The sequence below is a fragment of the Protopterus annectens genome, chromosome 14.part0, assembly GCF_019279795.1.
Source record: "Protopterus annectens isolate FY-2018-M chromosome 14.part0, PAN1.0, whole genome shotgun sequence".
In the NCBI taxonomy this organism is placed as follows: Eukaryota; Metazoa; Chordata; order Ceratodontiformes; family Protopteridae; genus Protopterus; species Protopterus annectens.
The window spans coordinates 918,486,646-918,511,057 of record NC_056748.1 but is presented as its reverse complement, the minus strand read 5'-3'; the positions used below and the strand labels follow the sequence as shown (position 1 = coordinate 918,511,057).

Sequence of the window (24,412 nt, the reverse complement as noted above, 5' to 3'; positions counted from 1 at the left end):
AATGATGAGAATAATAGCATATAATGGCAACACTTCCATATTATCTTTGAATGTAAATGATGTCACAGATATATACAAAAAGAAAGTATTGAACTGTATTAAGAAGTGGATTGCAAATAGCTATGCTACAAGAGACACATTTGGAAAGAAATGAGCATGTGAATTTGACAGAGAATGGGTTTCAGGATGGTTATTCAGCAGAATATCTGAGACAAAGCAAAAGGGAAAAACTTATATTAACTGCTAGAGGAGCTCTAATAGTGATAGAAGAAAAACATAAGGATGGTAGCTTTGTTGTAGTAAGGGACAAAGTGCAAGGGAGGAGGAGAAGGATTATACTGACATGTATTTGCATTCCACCTAAATAATTAGCTTTCAGTGGGGCATATTACTTACAGGTGGGGACTGGAATTTGATTTGCAACAGTGAGGATTTGTCAGGGGGCCTAGAAAGGAAAATTTAACAAAAGAGGGTAATTTTTTTGAAGAAATGTTATGAAAACATTTGATATGGAAGATATGAATTCAGTAGTAGGAGCTCAGGGAGAATTTACATATTCCACAAGTTACAAAACTGGGCTAAGCTTGACAGAAATTATATTTCACAAGAACACGTGCATTTAATTGAAAGTTTTGATATGCATCCAATAATTATTTCATATATCATGTGCCAATAATAACTTAGATAAAAATGCAGGATAGTATAAAAATGACACATTTGCACTTCCCCCACCCATCTGTTGAAAAGAGAGGAATTTAAGGAAAGGGTAGTGGAAATTATTCTTGAGTTGTTAGGGAAGATAGAAATTTCTTCAGAAAATATAACTAGGGAGTAGGATAAAAAGAATGTGGAGTTTAAAAATAGGGTAGAAATTAGAGAGAGAGAGATGGTTAAGAAGTAATAATTATTTAACGGGAGTGGGTTAAAGTACTGTAGAATAAGGAGAATCTCACAGAACAAAAGGAGGTACAACTCCAGAGTGCTAAATGGAAAATAAGGGACTACCTGGATAATAGGCATGAATTTAGAAAGATTGCTGTTAAGTGACAGTGTTTTGATAACTCCAGAACACAAAAGCTTTTAGCCCAACAGCTGAGGCAACTGAAAGGCGAAAGTGTTGTTGCCAAGCTTAGAGAGTCTATAACAAGGAAAATAACCAGAGATCTTGTAGCAGTATTAGAAATATTTCAGAAATTTTATTAAAATCTGTATAAAGCAGAGAAATGTGGAAATCAAGAAAAGTACAAATGGAAGTACTTACTGAAGAATTACATATGCTAAGGTTAGAGGTATATGAGGCTCAATTATTAACAGAATAGGAGGAAATGAGATAAAATGGTGATAGACAACCAATCTACAGGAAAGTCTCCAGGAAACAATGGTATTCCTGTGGTAGTTTAGAAACTTGCAGGGAATACATTAATAAAGATCTGAAAGATTTTATTTAACAGTATTTTAAAAGGAGAAGAATCACCAACATCCTGAAAGGAAGCTGTGGTGGCTGTAATACCTAAAGATAATGAAGACCCATCAGATTCAGCTTCATATAGGCTTGTTTCGATTTTAAAACATGATTATAAAGTGTGTCTGTGTCTATAATGGCTAAAAGAATGGCACAGGTAGTGCCAAAATTGATAGATATGGATCACTGTGGTTTTGTGGAGGGGAGGCAAATATGACAGCATTAATAGGATAATGATGACCAAGGAAGCACAATGTAAGAAAATGTCACTGTTGTTGGTAGGTTTTGATGCAGAGAAATCATTTGACAAAGTTGGGATTTTTTGAGTATGGCAATGGAAGCATTTGTACTCCCTGACACAATAATAAGCTTAATTAGGAGGATATATGAGGGATCAGAGGTGAAAATTAAAGTGGGGAGAGGTTCCTGTCTGATACGTTCTGTTTGAGCAGAGGAACCAGGCAGGGGGGCCCTCTTCCCCCTTTATTTCCATTATATTTAGAAACACTGGGAAAGAAAATAAGAGACTCAGAAATTCAAGGATATACTTGGTTTGGCAATGGAGAAAAGTTTGTTTGATTTGCAGATATTTCGTACCTGATAAAACCAGAAAAGAACATTTCACTGTTGTAGAACATTCTGAGAGTTTTTCTAGTCTTTTCAGGATAAAAAAATTAATGAAGAGAAAACAAAAGCAATAACTAGAAACTTTGTGCTAAAACACAAATTGGTTCAGCAAAACCCATATTTATGAGGACATGATAAAATCAAGTACTTAGGAGTATGGATTAAAAAATATGCTGTTTATGGCAGCTAAAGATATGTGGGGAGAGAATAAACAAAAGATAGTATAAAAACTGAGAAACTGGAAAACAAGTAGTGAAAATGTTTTAGTAACTTTAGTTTTATACACAGGCCAGAAATATTTTTATCAACCATAGAAGTTGTGGATTGCAATTAATAAATAGGTGAATGATTTAATATGGGAGGGGAACAGGGCAAGAGTCAAGAGGGAATATATTGATCATTCCAGGAGAACAAGGTGTATTGGAATTACTTAATTTGAAGGGATATTTCAGAGCTACACTGTTTAGCAGAAAGCTATAATTCAAAGTGGAAAGGGATGATGAAACTGGGGGTAGCTCAAGAAATAAGTAGTGGCTGGGATTTTTAATACAGATCCTTAAGGAGAATAATAATAGCCATGCGCTCTATTAGAGGTCCAACTGGAGAGATAAGTCAGCAAGTGAAGGAGGGTAGTACTGCTGAAATTTAATTAATCCTCATGTCTTGGTGAGTAGCTTCATGAGATGGACTCTATTTTTCACAAAATTTCACCAAGATGACACTGATATATAGACTATTTTATAAAGCATACATCATGGACAGAAGAAGGTCAAAAATTAAAAAAGATAGCTGGGTGCACAAGACTCAGGATAAAAAGTGCCCAATCCTGGTAGGTGCACTGGTGCAAGGACTGGAAGAAATGACAGTGTAGAATCATCAAAATATGGAAACATTGCTACAATGGGGCTAGGCCAGGCCCAGGGGGAGGATGCCCTGCCCCGTTGTAGAAGGAAGTAGCAGTCTACAAAAATCACAAAAACTGATAGACCAAAGAAGAGCCACAACGATGATAGAGTGGACTATTGAGGATAAGAAAGAAATTATGCATTGTTACTGTTATGCAAAAAGCCCAGAATTTCCAGACACACGATATATAAAAAGATTGAGAGAAATTAGAGGAAAGAAAAATATTTCCACAAGCAAAACTGTCAGAAGCCTCAAATAAAAATGTGTGTTCATTAATGCAACAGATTTGTGAAAAGCATTATATAGACCAAGAAACTCTGATCTGTTCGGAAAAAGAAGCATCTGCATAAGTGTGAAAATATAAACAAAAATATTTAGAGATTTTTGAAAAGTATAAAAAATAAATATGGACATGAGAAATAGAGATTTGATATGGTGCAATACATATGCAAAGTTGAAAGCCAAATTAATCAATAGAAAAAAGGCAGCCCCAAAGATATTCAAAGAAAAATACAGGCAAAGGGATCTAGATATGACAAATTTCACAATAAAAAAATATCACAAAGAGGGAATGTAGAAAAGAATATTAATAAAGATGAGGTTAAAAAAATAGAAGCTGAAGTTATGGAGTGAAGTGAAGTGAATGATTTGGTGTAGAAGATCTAACACAGGTTGCATCACAGCATGATGGAATGAGTCCCCAAAGTAATGAGGAAACAGGAAAATCAGGAGACATCTGAAGAAGAAATATGGACATGGGAAAGAAAAATAGATTTAATATGGTGTAATATTTATGCAAAGGAGAAAGCAAAATTAATCAATACAAAAAGAGCAACACCAAAGATATTTGAAGAGAAATACAGGTAAAGGAATCCAGAAATAGAAAACTTTACAATACAAAAATAAGAAGAAGAAGAGGAAAAGTAGAAAAAAGATTAGTAATGAAGTTAAATAAATAGAAACTGAGGTTATGGAGTACCCGCAAAGTGAAGGATTCAGTGTAGAAAATTTAACTCAGAAACCACCACAGCAGGATACAGCAATAGACATCCAAATTAATATGAAACAAGTGTAACAGGAAGCAACAGGGCAGTTGCCATATGAAGATATTTTGAAGCCTTCCACAGGAAACACGTATAAACATTCACTTGAAGCTGGACAGCAAGGGATGGAACAGAAAACTGTGGCAACTCTGACGCAGTCAGTGTTGAGGAGTGATAGGCCAGTGAGCTCCCATATGACAAAGCAACAGATGGCACAGGATGAAACTGAAGAGAATGTGCCACAGGAAGATGCTATAGAACTCTATAGAATGCCCGCAGGAAATGGAGAACAAAAAATGTGCCCTCAGTTTAGAAGAAAACGAGGTAAGAGAAGAGTTGCTTGATTTAATAGAGATAGATAGACATATTAAGATCAATGAAAGAAATAGAATGCAGAATGTCAATAAAATGCAAAAAATCAGAAGTTTGATTAAACAAATGAATACTGTAATTAGGACTATTCATAGAGATCCATGCAATATAACAGAAGTAAACAGGATATATCACTGTGCAGCTAAATTAATAACAGATACAATTCTACCACAAGAATACAGGGTAGTAAGGGAAAGGAAGGGAAGAAATCGAACACCATCATGGAAGTATCAAACAGAGAAAACTATAAAGCAATTAAGACAGGAAGTGTCACTGTTAGAAGAGTATAGAAGAGGGAACAGATCAACAAAAATACTCAGAAAGATAGATGTGATAAAAGCAATCCATGCACAGTATTATAATGGATCAGGATCTATCTTGCACTACTGCAAATAATAAACTAAAAATCTCAGCACAGGCAGAAAAACTTAGAAGATACACAGATAAATATAAAGAAAAAGAACTAAAGAAGCAATTTATTGATGACTCCAAAAAGTTTTATAGAGAACTGGAAACAAGGCAAAATGAATTGAAAGACCATCCAAAAAAGAAGAAATAGATACATTTTGGAGAAATATCTATGAAGATCCTGTGAAACATAACAAAGATGCTAAATAGACAGAAGAAGTAAAAGAAAAAGAAAAAGTTCAAAGGTACAGGATATGAAATGGGATGAAGTAACAGACAGAGAGATTGAGATAAACTTAAGAAAAGCCTCCATTTGGAAAACCCCATGCCCAGATGCAGCACCTAACTTCTGGCTAAAAGTATTAACATCTTTGCATGAAGATTTAGCCATGAGTAAGAACTATTTATATGCACACCCTAAACAGACACCAGCCTGACTAACAACAGGAAAAACAATGCTCCTACTTAAGAGTGAACCTGCAAGCTACCCTAAAAATTATAGACCAATAACTTGCCTTCCGACAACATATAAACTATACACTGGAATTAATGCCAACAGTCTATAGTAATTTAGATGAAAATTCAATCATGGCAATAGAACAAAAGGGTGATAAAAGAAAGCCATATGGAACAAAGGATCATCTGTTGCTAAATAAAGTCATAATGGAGAACTGTAAAAATGGAAAGAATCTAAGTTTGGCATAGATTGACTACAAATAAGCATCTGCTAGTATCCCACATTCATGGATAAAATAATGCTTAAAAATGTGTGATACATCTCACACTGATCAACTACATTACAGTGACCATGAAACAGTGGCAAACCACTTTGCAATTAAGCTATGATAAAGGACAAATTATTATTCCCGGGATAAAAATTCAAAGGGGGATATTCCAGGGTGACTCCCTGTCACGGCTGCTATTCTGTCTTGCCCTTAACCCTTTATGGTGTCTACTTAACAGATTAGGCCATGGCTATTATTTGGCTCCTAGAAAACAACAAAGTGTAAAGACCTCTCACCTTCTCTTTGTTGATGATTTAAAAAGTATACCTCAGCAGATGAAGAACTGAAAGCACAACTGCAAGTAGTCAAACATTTTTTCAGATGATATAAGAATGTCATTTGATCTTGATAAATGTGTAAAAGAGCAACCTTTAATGTAGGAAAACTGCAGCACCAAGAAAACATCAGTTTGGGACAAGAATGTGATATAAAACATCCTGAGCAAGAGAGAGTGTATATATATATATATATATATATATATATATATATATATATATATATTTGAGAATTGAAGGATCAACAATAAAACATGAACAAATCCAAATAAAACTTAGTAAGGAATATTTCAGAAAGCTTAAATTAATCCTGAAAACAGCGTTGACATCTAGGAACAAAATTCAAGCTATAAATCAATTTGCTGTTCCTGTCCTAACTTACAGTTTTGGCGTGATTGACTGGCCCCAAAACATGTTGGATAGATTAGACCGGAAAACAAGAAGGATGTTTCATACTCACCAAATTATTTATAAAAATCAGTACATACCAAGATTATTTTCCCCATTCTGAAGGAGGTATAGGCCTCCTTGAAATTGTTTACATGTGTAAATCTGCAGTTGTGGGACTTCACACATATCTGCTGACTTCTTAAAAACTCCAAAATCCAGGATACAAAAAACTAAGAAATTAAAACAAAAACAACTGGCAACTTCACTGAAGACTGAATCCACAAAGTTTAATGAAGTGCTTTTCATCCAAATACTTCTTTGAACTTCATCACATACTAACATTTACAAAAATCAAGTTTAAATAGTCATGTCTAACCATGATTAAAATCAACTCTCGCCATCTTAAAATTTAAAGGAACAGTAGTTAAAATAGCATTGTGAACATAATATGCAGTTCTTTAAAACTGCTGTATTTAACAAGCAAGTGAATACATTTATCGCAGCAGCACTATGATGAAAAATCATATACAAAAATTGTGTAAAAAAGTAGAGTCTCCTCATTTGTCTAACCTTACATTATAAACATTTTCAAGGGAAAAAATAATAAGTAAAACATAATTTCTATAATGTTGTTACTACAGTATTTCATCTCATTAAACTTTTCAGTTTTAAACAACATGTGATAGAACACATGTCGTTCAATCCTGGAAAGTTATAAGCATTGAAACAAATTTGCCAGAGCAATTCCAACTTTTCTAATAACAAGGTGACTGGACCCCTTCTTGGATTACTGTCCACTTGATCAAGTATCCAGAATTTAAATGCATGTTCTGGATATTGTTCTATATGGTTTGCTAAAGCATTGTCCAGTTTGTGTTTATTAATACAATATATATGTTTGTATATGCGGTCTGTCATTCTGCACTTGGTTTTACCGATGTAGAATGAATCACAATTTTGACATTTAGCCACATATACATTCATTTTGGCGTTGGAATTGACTTTTCGTCTGTTACTCAAATATGTGTTATTTATGTGCAGTGATGCACCTACGTGAATGCATTTGCAATAGGGGTAGCTACCACATTGTTTCATCCCTGTTGCATATGATTGGATCCTGCACTCACCTTCACATATATTCGTGTTCTACCCTTCCTAGTAATGAATGTCCAGAATGTTTAGGATTTTTCACAGCGGTAGCATTGTTGCCTCACAGCAAGAGGTTCTTCCATTCGATTCTCAGCTGGAGTGTGGGGAGTGCCTTCTGTGTGGAGTCTGCATGTCCTCCCTGCAGTTGGGTGGGCATTCAAAAGACATGCGGAAATGGGCGTGCCTTTGTTGAAGGTTGAACATCAAGCTGGCACCTCAGCGTTCGTCAAAATCTGCTACCAATCATTAGCGGACCGGAGTTCCGCTGTAGCGACCCCTAACCGGGAAAAGCCGAAAGACAACAACAACTTAGAAGTGTTTACATATGTATATTTATACCCTAAGCAGACTCCAAAGAATTTTTCCTCAGGTAAACCGCAAATGTTGGAGCTAATTGTAAATGTATTTTTTGAGTATATAATGAGAATTTCCTGCAGACTACTCCACTGGAAATACTGGTTGAACAAATTGGTGTAACTAAGGAAATATTTTGAACTGTGATACATGATCTGAATTGCCTAGACATAGTAAGACCTTGCTGAGTTCAATTCTGGTGGCTGCCAAAAAACAATTACTAGAAAATGGAAATCAACATGCAAACCAACTGTTTTACAAATAGTGAACATAGTAACAGAGTTCAAAGAACAGGAAGCGGGTCTTTATTAAAGGGTAGCAGCAAATTACATAGAAAAAACAGGAATTGTCAGAGCAATACATGCAGAGTAGTGTTATGGAAGAGAATTGAGGTTTACTGGAAGGCAGAAACAAAGAGCTATGTAATGTTCAATTGACAATTACTTTATAAAAGATTATATGGGATGTATAATGTTTGCAACTGAAAATATGTCAATATGGTTTGTTTTTATTTATATAAACATATGATTGAATATGTCGTAAGTTATAAATTCAATAAAGATTTTTTTTGTTTTTAAAAAAATCTGGACAGCAAGTCATGAGGGCCTTATATGCAAGATGATTTTGCGGAATGTTGGCTGTATTTAAAAAACTTTTGGATTAAGAGCTCACAATTTGTGAAGTAAGTCCTTCTATGATACTCACATGAATTAATGTAATACCAGTAGTGGCATCATAAATTTCCCTGTGTTCCTCTGACTCTGAACTAGAAACTCAGCACTAACTCGACAGACTTTGCAGAGGAATCACATTACAAGGCTCTCAAGGATCATTGTCCTCATTCCCAGAAGGAACAGCATATCAACTGCGTTGTTGGATATTTACAAGGCTTTGGCAGCTTTCACGTCTGTCCGAAGGCCAGGAGCCTTTCAGACTATGATGGCAACAGTACTAAAGTACCTCAGTAAGCAGAGGGTATTCATTATCATCCCATTGTCAGAATTTGCAGACTAATAAATAAATAAACAAAAAGTAGAATGCTCACTCCAAAGCAAATGTCAACGCACTTCAACAAATTTTAATACAACTAAAATCAGACTGAACGCTTTCATCTTTTAAATGTAGAGACTTCATCAGAGTAAGTCTGCCATTTAAAAAATTTAAATACAAACAATTCATCCAATCACATTCAAAATAGAGTAATACATTATGATATAACTCAACTGCAAAGTGCAATTTCTTAAAGAAGCAGTCCTGAAACTTGTACTTGTTTTACGTAGACTAGATAATGAAATACAGCTGAATCAATCACATACAATATTTAGCAATGACAACTGTGTTGAAATTATGGTAAAAAATCATACCAAAGCTGCTTTCATCTTTAAAATTGTACAGAGAGAAAGTGATTCATTAATGCCTTGAGCAGCAGCTGCATTAAACCTGAGTTACCAAGTTAGTTTCTTAAACTCAAGTTGTCTCTCTAAATCCTATCTGAAGTTTGTCACAATTATCCTGTCTATAATAAAACAATATTTTTTTTGTATTTAGGGAAATCCAATGTGTGTCTGAGTAAGGCATTAGTAGTTCACGGATCCTGTCCTTAAGTTTTCTGATAGTTTTCCCTATATAAAAAGGGTCATAGGAACTGCAGGTAGCCAAGTATACTAGATGGGTGGCATTGCAGTTACATCTTCCTGGACATGGGATAGTTCTATAAAAATTCCAGCTACAATGTATGGACCCTCATTTATATTTGTCCCAGTTCCCTTCAATAAATATACCACACCAACTGACATTTGATGACCTTTGTTAAACTTCCATAAAAATAACTTTATTGAACAATATTTTAATTTATTGATCACAGCATGGACATCTATATCAAACAATAATTTAATTTATTGATCACAGCATGAGCATACATATAACCATTTACTAGGGCAGTGTAACCTCGGTCATCCTTACCAAATGAACAGAGTCCTCACCTCCATTCACTCATTTTACTTTTCAAGCAGTGTTCTCACCTCTGCTCGCTTACTTTCCTTAAGAAAGCAGTGTCCCATTGCTCACTTTCATTCCCCAACTCACTGAATTAAACATCCAACACCTGAGGGGGAACAGAAGAGGGACAAGCCTGCCCCTGTTCTCCACCTAAACACCAAACCTATAAAATAATGGCACAATCCCCAAAATTCCTAAAAGAAGGAGGGAGGGTGGGTAGCAAGTTCACTCCAAAATCTGATCCCTTACTCAGTTACACTCATACAAAACCAGTTAAGCCCCTCCTAGCACTTACATAATTTCTTCCCAACCCTCCTTCCCCAATTTAACCCATCCCCCACCACCCTAACTTAATTCCACTACCATCTTAACTCTCATTACTATTCCTACCTGACCCTCCCCCAAAGATGAACAAGGACAAATTGGTTTGTTCCCACACCTCATATCTGCACATTTTACAGGTGCCACATTTACACAAGGAACTATTAGCCACCATTGCATGTGATTGATTCAGCTGTATTTCATTATCTAGTCTATGCAAAACGACTACAAGTTTCACGACCGGTTCTTTAAGAAATTGCACTTGGCAGTTGAATGGCATTTTTATTTATTCCTTTATTTTAACCATGACTGGATGAATTGTTTCCTTTTAATGTTTTTCTAATGGTAGACTGTTACTCTGATGAAGTCTTTATGAAGCAAGATGAAACACTCAGTCTGTGATTTATTTTTATTAAAATTTGTTGAAGTACACTGAAGTTTGTTTTGGAGTCTCCCTTCTACTTTTTTATTTATTATTAGTTAGTTTATTGAAGTTTATTTTTTCAGACTTTGCAGATTGGCCATGATAGTCTGGGAACAGACCATTACGACAAACATGTATTTTCAGGCAATTTATATTCCAAGTCAACAAAGAGTCATGGCAGATATTGTAAGCAAACAAATATAAATCTGCTAGGAGGACAAAGTGGACAAAGACAAGAAGGCATTTCTTATGTAACATAAAAGTGAGTGGAATAATGGAGGGCTGGATCTGCTTGCCTTCTATCTGGATCACTAGCTTTTTTTTGTTTTGCTCCAGCCTTCACTACAGTTACCTGGGGTAACAAATGTCTTCTCAATCAGTTGAAATTATGGACTAATGTTAAACCAACACAAGAAAGCAACTATTATTCTCAATTTCTGGATGGCCAAGACTGCCATGATTTATTCTTCCAACACACCTGCTAAACCAGTAAGCCTGTCTTTTCATGGGTTCATAGGTGTTTACTAAGCTAATGACCACAAGGGCCTTTTTAAGCCTAGCCATGCATCCCAAATCTCTGACAAATTCTGATACCCTTGTTAAGTGTAAGCTTGGGCCTGGGCCATAACAAATTGATAAACCAAAAAGGATACAAGTTTCTGAATACACATGTCAAAATTATTAATTGATCATCCAAAAAAATCTCACAGTTAAGCAACCACCTTTTCTTTCTAGAGTTTTTATCTATTTTGAGTTAAATATAAAAGTCATATCTGCCTAAATGGACTTAGAGATTTTCCTGTAATAAACATGAGGGTATAGATCCAGTATAAAGTTCAGTTATTTATTTAACATTTGTTGACCGTGAAAGTCTGACTAGAACAGAGCCTAGTTTCAGCAGAGGCCTGGGGAGTAACGCTCCAGATGTATGTCTTTAGAATGTGGGCGGAAACCAAAATACCTGGAGGAAACCCATGCAAACACAGGGAGAACATGCAAACTCCACACAGAAGGCACCCCCAGTTGAGAATCGAACCAGAGAACCTCTTGCTGTGAGGTGACAGTGTTAACCGCTGCACCACTGCACCTCCCGGTCTCTCAGATCTTGCAGTCTCTCTCCACCTTATGCTGATTCTGTGTTGGTCTTCTCCTGTATCAGTTCATCGTCTGTCATTTCTATCACCTTTCATGTTGCTGATAAACAATATTTAAATTTTAAGGCCTCTAGGACCTTGTGTGTCCCCAGCAATTCAGTACAGCACATGACAAAAACCCTTACTTTAAACACGTTTCTGGTTGCATTTGCCACACACAGAATGATTGCTGAACTGCTGGTCTTGATGGTAAGTTTTCCACATGCCTATGGCAGTCACTGAAATTTATTTGCACCAAACTGCCCAGCTGCCAGACTTTATTGAACAGGAACACCTTATCTATAGTGGAAATACTTGGATAACTTGGTTATTAAACTGAAGAAAATACCTACTACCCAGTATTAGTGGTCTATTCCACTGCTTTAGAATGAGGTACCCATTATGTATGACAATTATTTACTGTTTAATGAATTATTACCAGCTGTTCTCCTTGTATTATTGTTCAACAATTCTTCATGGAATGTTTCTTCCCGGGCCTAAAATGAAAATGGGCTTTGTGGCCAGTTGAACTTTTTCCTCAGTAAACAAATGCTAAATAACTAAACTCAACTAAGACTATCTAATCAGCAGTTTGTGTGTGTGTTGTTTCCCTTGCATTATAACAAGGACACTGTCTCAGCTGCTGGCTAATTATATGATGATATGACAAATAGCAGGAGGAATGAGTGGGGAGGTTGGTCCCACTCCATCTAAGCAGCAGCTATAGTTAGAGATTTCTTCAAAATGTTTTTTCCTAAAGAATTTGAGAGGGTGCTATATGACCTACAGCCACACATTTAATAAGCATTGCTACTCAGACCGCACATCTGGGAGTAGAGTGGGTGGTATACTGCATGGTATGCTGACATGCTGTAGAGAGTGGCCACCCAATTCTAAGAGTTGAGTGCACACTGCATGATAATTTTACACACAGGATAACAATTCCTGCATAAATAATAGTCATGGTTAGTACAGATCTGTGATCACGTCACCATAACAGAAAATGTTTGAATAATGCAATCACTGCTGTAATGTAGGTTCCTGCCCAATATCATCATCCACTTCTTGTATATTTTATAAAGCTGGTGGTCTTTTTATTTAATTATTTATGTACCATTTACTTTTGCAGTTATTTGGGGGGGGGGCTCATCGCAAAAGTGAGACGACTGAAATTGCAGGACCTGCATCTCCTAACCATGAGCTGTGATACAAACAGAAAACTGAGAATTTACAGATTCACTGCTACGCTATTAAAGTGCGTTTGCAGGTAAGGCTCCTCCTGTATCCTAAAGATAGCAGTATTCCCCACACAACTGACATTTTTATACACTTTCAAAAAGACTGTTGTACCTTGGGGGGGGGGGTGGAGCCAAGGTTCTGCAAACTCAGACTTTGCATGCATTTACTCCATTTGTACTTGCTGATCTGAAGATTGCAATTACTGCCCTTGGAATTTCAACAGGCACTCGTTTGTTTGTTTTATTATAAAATGTAATCCATAGTCTGAAGGTCTGTGTCATTATAAGTTTTTATCTTAGTATTTGAAAGTGCAGAGTAGTTTTTTGATACATACAGGTTCCACTAGTCAGTTTTACTGTTTGTGTTTCTTTGTGTAAGCTTGATTTTGAAATTCATAGTTAGTTTCCTTTCCCAAGAACATTTAGATGTACTGCGCATTATCTGTCTGCTCCAAAAAATGATAAAGCAGGCTCAGCAGTGCAAACCCTTTTATGTATATGGGCTCCCTCTACTGCCACCAACTTGAAACAACTTCCATGCATTCAGGAGGACATCCATACTTGACTGTTGAAAAAGACTAGGCCAGGGTACTGACATGGGCCTCCATCTAATATTCTACTAACATTATGATTTACTGCAGCAGTTACTCTATTTTTCAAACTAATACTGCTCTGGTGAGTATGTTTCAACAATTATACCGTGTAATTTGCAGTGTTGTGCTTGTTACTTACAAAAGTAATAAGTTACTATTACTAGTTACTTTTAAGTGAAAGTAATATGTTACTATTACTTATTACTTTTCTAAATAGTAATATATTACTATTACTAGTTACTAACTAAAGTAACTAGTTACTTTTGCATAAGTATAGTTTATCAATTCTCATGTTCAGATTTACTCACATAGTACTTGTGTGTGAGGAATACATGCTTACTGCACATGAATACGAGTGTATTAAAGTTGTATACACAGTGTTACAATAATGATGAATTGCATTTTACAGTTTATAAAGTCCCACAGGCTAGACTTTATAGTCAGAGAGTCAAAATGTAATACTTAAACCAAAGTACGCACAGCCAGCAATGTAAGACCATAACAAGTTACAACCCATCAAATTTTCAACAATGTACTTTAGGCTAATCTGCTAAAACAAATGCTGAGGATGCAAAAATGCTTACAGAAAATGTCATACAAGTTTAACAAGTCTGTCAACACAACGGCAATCAAAATATCACTTTATATAACTATTCACAATAACTACACATTTTTGTTGGCTTGAAGGAGTAACTTCTCAAAGTGTTCGTCGGTGAGTCTATTTCGTCTTGCAGTCTGCACTTGTCCACCAAGACTGAACAGGCGTTCAACAGATGCACTAGATGGCAGAGCTGTATTAGTGTTCAGAAACAGCTTCTTGACTATAGGGTGATTGTTGAGAGAAGATATTTCTCTGGAAGGGTCAGGCAGATACATGTCCATCTGAGAAGATATGCTGACATTGGCTGGCGTCGACTCTTTGAAGCTGAAGAAGCTGTCTTCAGCAGTTAATGCAGAAGCTTCAGATGACCCATGTGCAGGTTCATCCAGTTTCTGCATGGCATCAAGGAGCAGAGCCTTGCCTCTGAGTTTCTGCTCTTCAGTGTCCATTCATCGCAAGCGGAACTGTAGATGCACTGTGCTAGCCAGAATGAGCTCTTCACGCTCCAGAAGATGATTGAACCGAGCCTCAATGCCTTTAAGAAGAGCATCAACTAGCGGCACAACAAGCTTCACAGACTGCCTGACTTCGGACAACTTGTTTTTCAGGCACATAATGGTGGGGATCAGGATTCCCATGAAGCTTTTCAGCTCTGACTGCAGCATGTTCAGAGCCATTGCCAGGAGCTGCATTGCTTGCATAAACTCAGCAACAAAGGTAATTTCTGCAGGCCTGAAGATGACAATTCCAATCTGTTCACATATCTCATTCAGCAAGCTTTCACCCTGAGTTGCAATCAGGTGAATTCTCTCCATTGCATAGAAAGTGGGATTCCATCGTGTTGCATTGGGAATAATCAGTGATAAATAACACTTATTTTGAGCCAGTTCAGCAGCTTGGTTGCTATGACTAGTCTTGGTCCAAGAAGCATAGTATTTGGCCATGGTGCTTTGCACAATCTTTTTATACTATGCATCATTAGAAGCAGATTCAGCATCTTGCATGGCAACTAGATTCAATGTGTGTGCTACACATCTCAGATGGGGAGGCAGTGAATAGGTGTTCTTGTTTTGCCCTGACTGACTCAGCATGGCTGTCACTCTGTTGTAAATCACTTCACCATCATCATCCTCATCTTGGGACAGAATGCTTGTAGTCTCAGATCTCTCAGATTCTGAGAAGACAGTGAAAGCCTTTACAAAATTGCTGCCATTCTCAGTAATTGTTGCACACACCTTTTTGTCTATCTTGTACTTGATAGGTATGCTCTCAAGTGTTGATGCTATGAGATCATATGTATGCCTTCCCTGTAATCTGCAGCATGACAAAGCAGCTGACTTCCTTTGAAGTGTGTCACAGTCGATTCAGTGGGTGGTGACACCAAAGAAACTACGATTCTGATAGGTCCAAATGTCAGCAATAGTGTGCTGCATACTATCAACATTCATGCTAGAAGAAGCTGCAAGCATGTTCTTATCATTCATAAGCATATTTGTGTACTTTTCTATATGATCATATATCTGCCAAATCTCTGTGTTTTTGCTTAAAGTTAAATCACTGTCTCAAAGCAAAATCTTTCTCACTGCATCATTATTAACACCACACACAAGCTTGTCTTTTATCAACTCATCTCTCAGATCACCAAATCTGCATGTTTTTGACTTGTTTCTCAAGTCAGTTATATTTGCTGCAAAAGTTTCACCAGGCTTTTGATCTCTTGTGTAAAATAGTGCCTTTCCACTATAATATTCGTTTGAGGGTTGCACATTTCTCTAAATTTATGTTTTAAGCACTCAGAGTCTTCCCGCATTTCAGCCTGTATCACAAAATGGCAGTGTTCCCCCTTCACTGCATAAACAACAGGTGCATACACAAATGAATGTTCTCTCTCAGTGGCTTCTGAACCAGCTAAATTGAGCAGAATAAATGCTTTTGTATGTGCATCTTTATCAGAAAAAGCAGCCTGTATGAAAATATATTCTTGCTCAAACACTCTCCAGTTTTCAGCAATATTATTATCAAACACAAGCGGATCAGGTCTGTGAAATCCCTCTGCCATTCCAAATGTGTCAAACCCACACCAGGTACTTGTAATTATATTCAGCTGTACAACAGACTCTGAAATAACTGTACTCTTTGAAAAAACTGTACTGTAATGATGCACACACTGCCAACACTTTGCACACTTCAGATACTTTGAATAGCTTAAGTAATGTGAAAAAGTAGTACATTGTGAAAAATACAGTTTTCTCTTTTTTGAACATTTTATATGATTCTGATATTGTTTCAAATGTTTTCATAATTATTTCAAGTACTTTTTTCAGTATTTTGCAATTTTGAACATTTTGTTTATTCAGTAATTTTTTTGCAATGCTTTGCTTTATATTCATTGAGGAAAAATAATTTAAATGAGTTTAAGAACATGGAAATATTTTCTGACCTGTTTATGAGTCGTTTGCAGTAGTTTGAGCCACTCTTGTATATTCTTCCATTTCTGACTGTGCACCTCATGGTTTTAAAAAATTTTGGCTTCGGATCCCATTCTGAGAACATGTCGCTCATCTTGTGTATTCAAATAAGATGACAAGGCTTGGGTGTTCATTTAAGATATTTATTACACACAAACGCATCAGGATGGATGACTGGAACATAAAACTTAAGCTAACTGACTGACTACTATACACATACATGCTTTCACTTCAGCTGCTTACACAAAATGGCACTCTGCTTGCACATGCTCAGTACTTTCTGTGCATGTGCCCATGAACTACAGTGGCTTTAAAAGTACAACACACACACACTATGATCTACAGTCCCTGTGTTTGAGTGGGTTTCCTCAGGGTGTTCCGGTTTCCTCCCACACTCCCAAGACATGCTGCAGGTGGATTAGACATTCTAAATTTGCTTTAGGTGTGAGTGTGTGCATGCATGTGCCTTCTGAAGAAGGTTGAACGCTGGGCTGGCAACTCAACAATGAAAAAATCCACTGCCACTTGTTCTGCAGACTGATGATCCCTAACGGGCACAGACAAAAGGAGAAGAAGACTAGTCTTTATAGCTAGAGAGTCACAGATAATAATTAAACCAAACCAGCCAACAGCACAAGACCTATAAAAACCTATCACATTTTGTCTGTTTTCAGCAACTAAAAATCAGAACATGAAAAGAATTTTAAATAGAACATAAAATATTGTCAGGACAAAGGCGGATTGATCATAAATCCACTTGAAGCGTTCTGCTTGGTGCAGTGGGTTGGGGCATCAGGTGTTCAACTGATGAGTGATGAGTTTGATTCCTACTGATGGTGGTATGAAGAACCAATGCCATTTATTATACTGTAAAGTAAGGATATGATCTCTGGCAAGCTAGAATTTCCAGTGTTAGGGGATGTTTTAGTGGGTGCGAGTCCCACAGTACCAGGCAGGGCTGGAGTCTGGTCATCATTACCTTTCACCTCCGTGCAGTGTTAAAAAAAAATAAGTAAATTTTGCTCCAGACTAATACTAATGATCTATTATGAATGCTATGTGCTATGAGTTGTGCCAACATTATGTTGTAATTTTTTATCTAAATTGCCACTTCAAAGTGTCTATTGCCTCCTAACATCTGATTATTATTCATACTATATAGGGGCCCCAAAGTTTTAGAAGACTATATCACCCATGTTGAGAACCACTGGTTTAAGCAAAAGTAACTCAAAAGTAACTCACATTTAAGCTACTAGTTACTAAAAAAAGTAATATATTACTAGTTACTATTTTGAAAAAGTAACTAGTTATATTACTAGTTACTAGAAATTGTTATATATTATTTATTGTAATAGATTAGTCCCATCACTGGTAATTTGGATATTATATCCCTCTGGTTTGAAAAATACACAATTCATTAACATAGGAGGCTTGAATACAGACTGATGAATTTACAGGAGGACACTTTTTGTTGGATAATATTTGTGTCCAATACTCCAACATGTAAAATATGCATGGATTAGAGGACAGTTTTGACTGGGAAATTTTTCATTCCAGCATCCTGTTCTTGATGTATAAATACAGCCATAGATATACTGGTTACCTGCTTGGGCAAAAAGTACATTTCTAGTTTGTTTACAAATTGGAAAAGTACATTTTTGACCTTTCATGGCAATCATTTTGTGGTAAACACCTCATATGTTGACATCAACAGAACAAACAAAAATGATCAGATTAAAATGTAAAAAGAAAGTAAACTGGTTGTAATATCTTATACAAAAATACTATGATACCATTAATGTGCTTGTAGAAAGGTATCCTAGACTTTTCAGATATGTTTGTGCAGTTTGCATAAGAACATACATTCACAGCTTATGGAACAATTTTGATGTGAAGTCTGCTCCCATCCAGAACCTTAGTAATAAATATACAGAAGAGGCTAAATGGATAGATCCAGATGCTATGATTCCACACAACTTGACAGGCAGAGCAAAGAGTTAATAAAATTGTCTGCAGAGTGTGCAGTTTAGTGTAACAGAATTAATGTTAACCTGCTATTTGCCAGTGCCTGTTTTTGGATACAATCATCATTCATTGTGATTTATGTTATAGGATGATAGGCCATTATAAGACTTTTTTTCTGAGATGCTGTGTCTCGTAATGCCCCAGGATTCTACATTTTAACCTAGAAGATCCAACATATTAAGTATTACTATTTACCTACTGGAGTGTGCTGTAACCAAATGCATGTACTATTGGCAATCACTGTCATACCTCTCAACTGTCCCTGATTTTCAGGGACGTCCCTGATTTTGACTCAAATTTTAGCTCTGTCCCTCTTTATCCCTCCTAAAACTAGTGACTGTTGGAGAAAAGGTGGTGAATTGCACTTGATGAATAATGACAATAATTAAGAGTTATAGACTTCTTTTACTTCAGAAAATGTGTATTAATTCATATGCTCTGATTCTGTCAATGTTTCAAGTTAATAGCACTAATATTTTAAAAGTGCCCCTGATTTTTTTGTGACTTGTCCCCGATTCTGTTGAAATTTGTCCCCGATTGGTTGAAAGGTTTGATCACTGTGATAAGATTATTTGGCTCAAACTTCTGTACTGACTAGGCCATATTTCCTTTTTAAATGCCATTTATGTAGTCATATTATGTGAGGTTCATAAATCAGTTTGTTATGGAAATGTTTTGCCTGTTTGCTGGGGCTGTGAGTGTGTGTAATCATGTTTCATCAAAAATACCTTGCACATCTCTGTGTTGCTATTTCAATGTCCTCTTATATATATATATATATATTTTTTTTAATTTCAGATTCTGCTATCAGTTTTAACTCCGCAACGTTTTCTTGGGAACGGGATGAGGAACCTGCTATTAAAGAGTAAGCATGCAGCCTTGTAGGAATCTTACCTCTTTTCTAGAGGCAAAATCCAAATTTAAGAGAGTTCTGTACTATATTGTTAGCCTACCTCTCCTATGGTTCTACTAAGCTGAATGACATTTTCAGGTAAATCTGCTCATAAAATTCCATAGTCACACTGCTGTTCAGAGTCATTACCACCTCTGACCTGATTCAGAATAATGGCCAGCATTATTACATGTTTTCCCATTTTAATTTATATTTGCTGATAGTCTTACCGATTCTCTGGGGGCTTTATTGTATGCACGTACGAGCTACATTAATTCCAGCTTAGTGCATGCACTGAATACAGGTGAGGATATTCCATTTTAATGGGATGGTACCTATCAACTTCCCCTAGAGAACTTAATGAAACAGTATGTGTAGAGTTGTAGCTTTATCTTGATTAGCCAAATCAGATATTATTACTACACGACTTTTATATTTTTGGTATTATGTATTATCTGACATTGTCTTAATTCACAAGTGTAGTAAATGGCTACCGCTGGACTGCTCTCCTACAACTTATAGCTTTTAATATTGTTGTGCTTGTTTGTTGCTGAACATCTACAGCTGTTACTGCTCTAAGGAGCATCACTGCATTGTACCCCTCAAAGAACTCATCCTAGAAGTCTGCTGCCTGCCTTTGCACAGTGGTACAACCTGATATTGCCTATTAAGGGACTTGATGGACTTTTGTAGAATTTTTACAGTTTCTTAGTTAAACATGGCTCTGTGACAATAACCCAGATGATCTGAGTTTATATAGTGTCTCGACTGATGGGAGAGGTGGGCAGGGGAGGGTTAGAATGTGTGGCTGATGCCAGATCACCTATCCAGGGGGGAAGGAGTGGCACCTTTCGGTTGGTTGATGACCATCATGCAAATGCAGTCTTGTGTGGCACTAAATAGCTGAGACCAAGGATATGGGCTTGAGAATTCTAAACTGGTGAGAGTGGCTATCATTAGGCTGTTACTGCAAGCATGCACATGCATAAGGAAAGTGTAGGCTATCCTTCAGTGATGTGGCTACTCATGTCAGCCATCAGGAGCAGGTTTAGTGACTTCACAGAAATGCTCTCATTGCTGGGATGCTGAAACCCACTTCTATGGCTGTCAAGATGATGGGCCTCCCTCAGCCATCTCTCACCTTTGTACTGGGAACTGATACGGAAGGCTTAAAGGTCAGCATGCTCAGTGGTAAAATGTACACAACTTTTGTAATGGATTGTCTGTCAGTACTCGATTTAGGTAACGTGTTTCTTTATGGAGGTCTCAACATCTATGATGAGTTCAGAACGCTTGTCCATTCTGTTTTTTTTTTTTTTTTTTTAATAGTAATGGCATTTTATTATCCTTTGATATCTTTCCCCTTCTGAGATCTGGTTCATCTCCACTTTTCTTAGCCCAGAGGACAAAGATTTTGCTGCAAGTACGTGTATGTGTCACGGTACATTACTCTTGAAATATATGCCTTAAACATTTCGAATTTACAAGGTCATGCTTGTTGTCTTACTTACTGTAATGCCTGTTTTACATTGGGGGAAATGCAACAATGTATTTGCCATTTGATGTCCTACCGCTCTGAAGCAGTTGAAGTCAGTTTGTAACCCGTTTATTCAGTTGTTTGCAAGCGATGTGAAACTTCCAAAGGTAATTGAAACAATGTGTTATTTTAACTATATTTGCCTCTGCAATTAAATAATACCTCTATATCTGTAATCATGGATTTACTCTGGACTTCATTTCTGGCTTCCATTTAATGACTTAGTAGCCTGCAGATCCTTTGAATCTGAATGGGAATGACGTCAAGACAGAGTTAAGCACTGGAACAAGTGCTAAACCATTTATCATTCAGTGCCTGGCACTTTAATGTGACCTTCAAACTCTTTGGACTGGTGTCAATAAGTCTGTGTGATGCTACTAAAGATATTGGAATAGTTTTTTTTTGTAGTTGTAATACCGTTAGCTACTTGTAAAAGGTGTACTTTGTTCAGTTTTTCTTTATAGGTTCATAGGTGGTTACTAGACTATTGACCTAAAAGTCATTTTAAGTCTAGGCAATTTTGCCCCATATTTACCAAGATATTGCTGATACATGTCATTTGTCAATGCATTCCCATTTTAATATTCTTGGAATTGTAAATAGCTGGCCTGTTTCTGTCTATGCCCTAGCTCTTTAAATTGATGTGCACTTGTGATAATGAAATGATGAAACATGCTGTTTTTTTATTTGAATCTATTCCTATTTGGCTGAAGCCAGACAGAATTTTTACTGTTTCTTTACTTGTTACTTTCATTACTACAGTCGTGGTATATTGGGTCTACTTCCGTAGACTGAAATGCCACAATACTGAAATTTAAAACTCCCAAAACAAAAGACTGAACTTTCACATGAGTGAAACTTCAAATTACCGACTTTCAGAACACTGAACATTTGGAATGCCAACAGTTTGAGGTGACCAGAATGGGAGATCTGCCCAGATTTGTTATATTTAATTTGTAGGGGGTTTGGGGGGGTGCAGGAGGCATAGCTCCCCTGCATAAACATTTTGGTCGGATTAAATTTTTTATTAATTTTAACATACCCTACTGAATAGTCATGTCAGTGCCATGTCGTGTTAGGGTGTTGTTTGGGTTTTCTGTTTTTATTAGTGGGCAGGTTTCTTGATTGGGTATAATTGCCAGTATTGTTTTTATTTATTTATTTTTTTATGTTTGCTGTGCTTTTTTTGTTTGTTTATTATTTAGATTTTGGTATGTTTATGGGCGAGTTGTTTTTATTTCAGGAAGTGATTGGTAGTTGTTCATTGCACTGTGGGTGGTAACAAATAAACATTTTGAAATATATCCTGTTATGCTTTATGGAGTTTGTTTTAAGGTGTGGCTTGCTTACATTTGTATTGTGAAGTTGTTGGGTAAATAATAGTCTGGCTTTTGCAGTTTCAGGTTTATGCCTTTTCGGGTATGTGGTCTTGGTGTTTTGAATGTTGGTAATGTGGCATTTCGGTCTACTAAAGTAGACCAGTTCTATATAGTATTGCAGTTCCTTATAGAAAAGGACTTTGCCACAGTTTCAGTTTTTACATTTTTGTCATGATTCGGGTTTTACTATTCACTACAGCAGAATATTTAGACAAATCGTATATAATCCACTAAAAGTTTGTCTCAAGACTTTCTTTAATAAATTGGAGCTAGGAATAGCTGTTGTTGTGTCTTTCAGCTTTTCCCGGTTAGGGGTCGCCACAGCGGAACTCAGGTCCGCTAATGATTGGCAGTTGATTTTTACATACCAAGTTGCCAGCCCTGAAGCACAACCTTCAACGAAGGAACGCCCATTCACGCATGTCTCCACGCAGAAGACGCTCTAGCTGAGAGTTGAACCAGACAGCATCTTACTGTGAGGCAACAACTAACCCCCTGAAATCAAAATCACATCTGCATGTTTTGCATTCTTTAAAGTTATCAAAATTCTATTCATCGGTTAGATTACCTTAGAGTAATTGATAGGCAATATACTTCACTCATGTAATGATAAACAAGGACTTAACCTCACATTAAGTTCACAGCAGTACATTGTTGTTTTCAGAATAATATATAACAAGTAAAATCTAATAACTTTTAAAGCATCAAAATTATGCTAGAAACCAGATCCCAGAGACAGCCAATAAAAACCAGAGGAAACTTTATTGTATAAAAAAATCAATATTGAGCGTTTTTGTCAAGTGTAACCATGACTTTATCAGAATACAAACAAATCAAATCAATGCAATGCTCACATTTAAATACTTCCTCTCCCAGTCACATGATTAATCAAGACCAATCAAAGCCCCAGGTACAAAGTCATTTGCATCAAGTACAAATTCACAAAATAAGTTTGTTAAAGAAACCATGCACTTAAGAAAAAAAGCCAGACTTCACATAATCCAGAAAAAAATGTTACACATCATATGAACGTAACCTTAAAACACTAGCCAGTGATAGTACATCATTCAAGCCTAGTAATGTTTGAGCATTTAATATAATTTGCCATTTAAGTTCACATAACTCAAGCAAATCATCCCAAGGTACCTCTCTACTATTCTTTGTGACAGTATCTAACCCAAAAAATAAAAACCTGTAGAAAATGTTGATAAATGTCTAAACAAAGCATTAGAATCCTTTTGTTTTTTATATCCAAAAAATGTTCATATATTCTATCACAAAGATTTTTTTTGTTTTTTCCTACATAGAAACTGTCACACTCTTGACATTTGGCTAGTTACACTATAAGCAGTATTGCAATTGCAATAGAAATCAGAGAAAATATTCAACCCATTAATCATCACATAGTCTTTCTCTAGTATATGTCTGCATTGAGTGCAAAAAACACACATGAATGTGCCCCTTTTTCTGGGTTATGTGAAGTCTTTTTTTTTTTTTTTTTTTTTTAAGTGTATGTTTCTTTAGCAAACTTGTTTTGTGGACTCATACTTTATGCAAATGACTTTGTAACTGGGGGGCATTGATTGGTCTTTATTAATAATGTGACTGGGAGAGGAAGTATTTAAATGTGAGCATTGCACTGATTTGATTTTTTTTGTATTCTGATGAAGTCGTGGTTACACTCGATGAAAACGCTCAGTATTGTTTTTTATACAATAAAGTTTCCTGTGGTTTTTACTGGCGGTCCATAGGATCTGGTTTCTAGCTTCATTTTGGAGTTTTTCAAGGTTCTTAGCTTTTAAAGCATTTTTTCTCTTTGGAGGGACACTATTTCACATGCTGTTTGACAGTGCTGAAAACATTTTACTGGCTTTCAAAAGCATTCCACCCCTACACTTTTTTTCTTTAACTGCTAGTAGATGGAGCAAGTGAAGTTTCATGATCTACAAAGAATTATGATTAGGTTTCAATGAACATTATATTCTCTCAACATAGATGCCAAGATTCACCTCTCAAACTTTGTCCTTGTGGT

At 36.3% G+C, this 24,412-nt stretch overlaps 1 protein-coding gene across 1 annotated transcript in view; it reads left to right on the top strand.

The window, feature by feature from the left end:
• Positions 1-24,412, top strand: part of ABCC2 (ATP binding cassette subfamily C member 2) — an 833,283-nt gene that overhangs the window by 376,524 nt on the left and 432,347 nt on the right. The window contains exon 15 of the mRNA XM_044055642.1: positions 19,371-19,437. Within this exon, the coding sequence (XP_043911577.1) occupies positions 19,371-19,437 (67 nt within the window). The remainder of the gene's footprint in view (positions 1-19,370; positions 19,438-24,412) is intronic.